At 35.8% G+C, this 4,353-nt stretch overlaps 1 protein-coding gene across 1 annotated transcript; it reads left to right on the top strand.

Annotated features, from left to right (window-relative positions):
• The first annotated feature begins 3,206 nt into the window (after positions 1–3,206).
• Positions 3,207–4,127, top strand: LOC110311684 (olfactory receptor 5AC1-like). Its single transcript, XM_021185151.1, has one exon. It carries the CDS (start codon positions 3,207–3,209, stop codon positions 4,125–4,127), a length of 921 nt encoding a protein of 306 aa, XP_021040810.1.
• Positions 4,128–4,353: the final 226 nt, after the last annotated feature.

Below are 4,353 nucleotides of genomic sequence, written 5' to 3'. Positions count from 1 at the left end.
TCCTGAGGAGGCCCCTGGAACATCAGGTCCAACAGGGACACAGCCAGAATACGTGAGAAGTGCTCAGTTTCCCGAGTTCCATTGTTTGGAGCTCAAACCAACACCAGGGACAACCAGAAGGCTAAAGGACAGCATAAGAAACAATCAACAACAGCCAGGGCACTGTGGGACCACCAGAGGCCAACTATCCTACTACTGAATGCCCTGGTTATCCTACTACGGCCAAAGCACAAGAATATGACCATAAATTTAATCTTATAAAGATGATGTGGGCCTTTAAAGAGTAAATGAATAAATCCCTTAAAGGATACAGGAAAATGCAATCAAATTGTTGAAAAGAATTAACAAGACTGTTCAAGTCCTGAAAAATGGAAATAGAAGCAAACAGAAGCAGAGGGAATCCTAGAGATGGAAAACCTAGGAATGAGAACAGGAACTGCAGAAGCAAGCATCCCCAGCAGAATACAAGAGATGAAAGAGAAAATCTCAGGCATAGAAGATAGGACAAAAAATATATATATATTGGTCAAAGAAAATGTTAAATTTAAAAGGTTCCACACATAAAACATGCAAGAAATGTGAGACACCATGAAAATACCAAACCTAAGAGTAATAGAAGAAGGTTTCATTTCTTCTACTCTGATTCTATTTCTTTTATATTCTCTTTTTTTTTCTTTTACTTTCAAAATCATAAAATAATTGTATTGTCCCTCCCTCGATTTCCTCTCTCGAATCCCTCCTATAAACTTGCCCTTGCTCTCATTTAGATCCATGCCTTCTGTTTTCATTAATTGATATTAATGGGAAAGGTGATTTCAGTGGGACTTAGCATTCCTTATTTGCTGTAATTCTTTGTGTAGGTTTGAGGCCTCATGGGCTGTCCTCCATCAACTTTGGAATGCCTGTTGTTAGTCTTGTTTGGCTCATGCTTAGCCAGTCATGTTACTGAAACATTATGGCTGTAGCTTCTGATATTACGAGAGAACACACTTTCACAGTACACTTCCTGATACTCATGCTCTTATACTCTTTTAGCCTCCTCTTCTATAATATTTCCTGAGCTTTAGCTGTGGGTGTGTTTTGTAGATGTGTTGGCTGGTCACCACAGCTGCATTTTGATTGGTTGTAGTCTTCTGTAGTGGTCTCTGTCTATTGCAAATATAAGTTCTTGAGGGACGGAGACTACACTTACCTGTGGTTATGCCGGCAAATGTTTAGAGTTTAGTTAGATATTCTGCTCATTTAATAAAGTGGTAGTTGTAGGTTCTTCAAGAACCATGACTTCACTAGCACTGGGTATTTAGCTAGGTTTCCAGTATTAAGCATGGTTTCCCTATTGTTGGACATGTCTTAGGTCCAATTAGAGAAATATTAGGTACTGTCAAGGTACACATGCTCCCAGTACTTCCCTATTACTTTATTTTACCATGCTGGTCATTGTTGTGGTTCATAGACACCATTCCTACGTAGGATTATGGTTTGCTTTCCATCCTTTTGAAACTTACATGCTACCTTCTGGAATAATGATTTTCTATTCTCAGGGAGGAGGCTTTCAGGCCAGTTCTAGCTCAGGCATGGTATCTTCAGTGATAGGGGCTTACCTTCTACCCTTGGATGCAACAAAGAGCAACAGCAATAGCCTAAAATGTTTTATAATTTTTTTTGGAAAATTTTAGAAAACTCTGACCAATAACTCAAATGAGGGCATCTCCTGTCTGATGCTGAGATTTTTGTTTGATGGTCTTTGGCTCTTGAAGGGAGTGTCAAAATCTCATGTGGAAAATAATTATTTAAGCTCTACAAGCATAGTTAGTTATATACAGGCTAAAGAAGTTTGCAACCTCATCAATAGTGAATGAGGGTTCCCTTTGTCCCACACTCCCTCCAGAACTTGTAGTCAGTTGTTTTTATCCTAAACCAAATTTACCTGGAAAGACAGTTACGTCTAAAAGTCCAGAAGGATCTCAATTAAATACAATTTTATTATTTTTAATTTGTAATGCTTTTGTTTTTGAAAGAAAGAAAACATGAGAAACAATTGTTATAATAGGCTCCCTAGCAGTAACTTCTTAATTTTTGCAAAATACCTGGGGACTGGCTATTCTACTGGGATTCTTTTCACAGCATTAAGGGAATTTCATTGTTAACATCAGAGATAACATTTAAGATGTGAAAAAAAAAATCTTTCTATCCCAACCTCTCTTAAAGAAGATTAACTTGAAGAGAGCAATTGTCTGTGCTATCTTTGTCCTTCATCTTAAGAGTTCTTCACGATGTTTTAATTTCCACTGCATATACACATCCACACATCTCTGTACCAGGATTAGGCGAGGATACAGTACTTTATTTGAAGGTAATTTTTTTCAAAGTAGAATCTTCTAATACTAATTTTTTCATAAAAGGGCTAATATACAAGGAATATATCTGTTGAGAGGATTTATCCTCAAAAATGCAGTAAAAAGCAGTACTGATTTGAAAAGAATATCTATGAAATATCTGGTCTGATGCTTTCAGTCCTGATGGAAAAACACTTAGGTGCTTATAGACCAGAAATTGGAGCTCAGTCATGTGAATTCATGAAGACCTCTATGGTTAGCCTTTCAGATATGCTGCTTATTGATGTCAATGAAAAAGCATAGTCTTATGGATTCCTGAGAGTGTGCTTCTTGGTGAGTCCAACACTGCAGAGAAAAATTTTAAAAAGCAGATAACCCAGTAATTCGGAGATATAATTGAGTGTCAAAATTTTTGAAATTAAAAAGAAAAAGGCTTATGTTAGAAGATGCTACAGAGCCAATCTGCTGGATATTTATTAACTAAATAACTAAATATATTCTGATACTAATGTAACATTTTTCAGTATTATTTAAAATAACTGTAGTGCATAATGCATTAAATAATTTTGATTTTTACTGGTGCATAAAATATAACTATCTATACAACTTATAATTACTATGACATACTGTATTCCTCAATATCTCTCATAAAAACATATCATTAAAATTTTTATATCTCAAAACCATTCTAAAAAAATCTTTGTATGCAAGATGTATTTGTAAAAATAGAAAGTTTCTATATTCATAAGTGTTTACTAAAGAGCATTTAAGAGAGAAGATGTGATATTAACATTCATTCCATCCTGTTTGAAACTTGGTAATATTTTTTTCATCTAAATCTCATTTCAGTGAACAGCGAGAAGAGATGTTATGGAGGTGAACAGAAGCCAGGTGACTGAGTTTGTTCTCAAAGGAATAACAGATCGTACAGAGCTGCAAGTCCCTCTGTTTCTCCTGTTCTTCTTCATCTATGTCACCACTATGGTGGGCAACCTTGGTTTAATCTTTCTCATCTGGAAGGATCCTCATCTTCATACTCCCATGTACTATTTCCTTGGAAGTTTAGCTTTTGCTGATGCCTGTACTTCATCCTCTGTGACTCCCAGGATGCTTGTTAATATCTTAGACAATGGTAAGATGATTTCCCTCTTTGAATGCATGGCCCAATATTATATTTTTGGATCTAGTGCAACCACAGAATGTTTCCTTCTGGTAGCGATGGCCTATGACCGCTATGTAGCCATATGCAATCCTCTGCTCTATCTTGTGGTGATGTCCAACAGAGTGTGTACTTGCCTGATTAGTAGCTCATATATAATCGGTTTTCTGCATCCACTAATTCATGTAGGTTTATTATTTAGATTAACCTTCTGCAAATCCAATATAATAGATCATTTTTACTGTGAGATCCTGCCACTCTATACAATTTCTTGCACTGACCCATCTATTAATGCTTTTGTGGTCTTCATTTTTTCTGCTGTAATACAAGCTGTTACCTTCATGAGTATTGCAGTCTCCTATGCCCATGTCCTCTTTTCCATCCTGAAAACAAAGTCTGAGAGGGGCAGAAGAAAAGCCTTCTCCACCTGCAGTGCCCACCTGCTCTCTGTCTCTTTGTTCTATGGAACTCTCTTCTTTATGTACGTGAGNCCTGGGTCNGGACCAAGTAAATATAAGAATAAGATGTATTCTCTGTTTTACACCATTGTGATTCCTCTACTAAACCCCTTCATTTACAGCTTAAGAAACAAGGAAGTTTTAGGGGCTCTGAGAAAAATCATGAAGCCATAAATATTTTTCAGATAAAATTGGTGTTTATTTATTGAATATATCAAAATTTCTAACCTTGTGTTATCAAATATAGTAAGCTGATATATTGCTAAATGATGAAGTATAATCTTTAGTTTATATAATTTTCATAGAAAGATTGTGAAATGATAATGTGCACTTTAATGGCAGTTTTTAATTGTTTGGTATTCTAAATCCATAATGATATACTAAAATTACATCAGCAAAT

The sequence above is a fragment of the Mus caroli genome, chromosome 16 (genome assembly GCF_900094665.2).
Source record: "Mus caroli chromosome 16, CAROLI_EIJ_v1.1, whole genome shotgun sequence".
Lineage (NCBI taxonomy): Eukaryota > Metazoa > Chordata > Mammalia > Rodentia > Muridae > Mus > Mus caroli.
The sequence above is the reverse complement of the archived record's forward strand: the minus strand, read 5'-3'. Positions and strand labels throughout refer to the sequence as shown.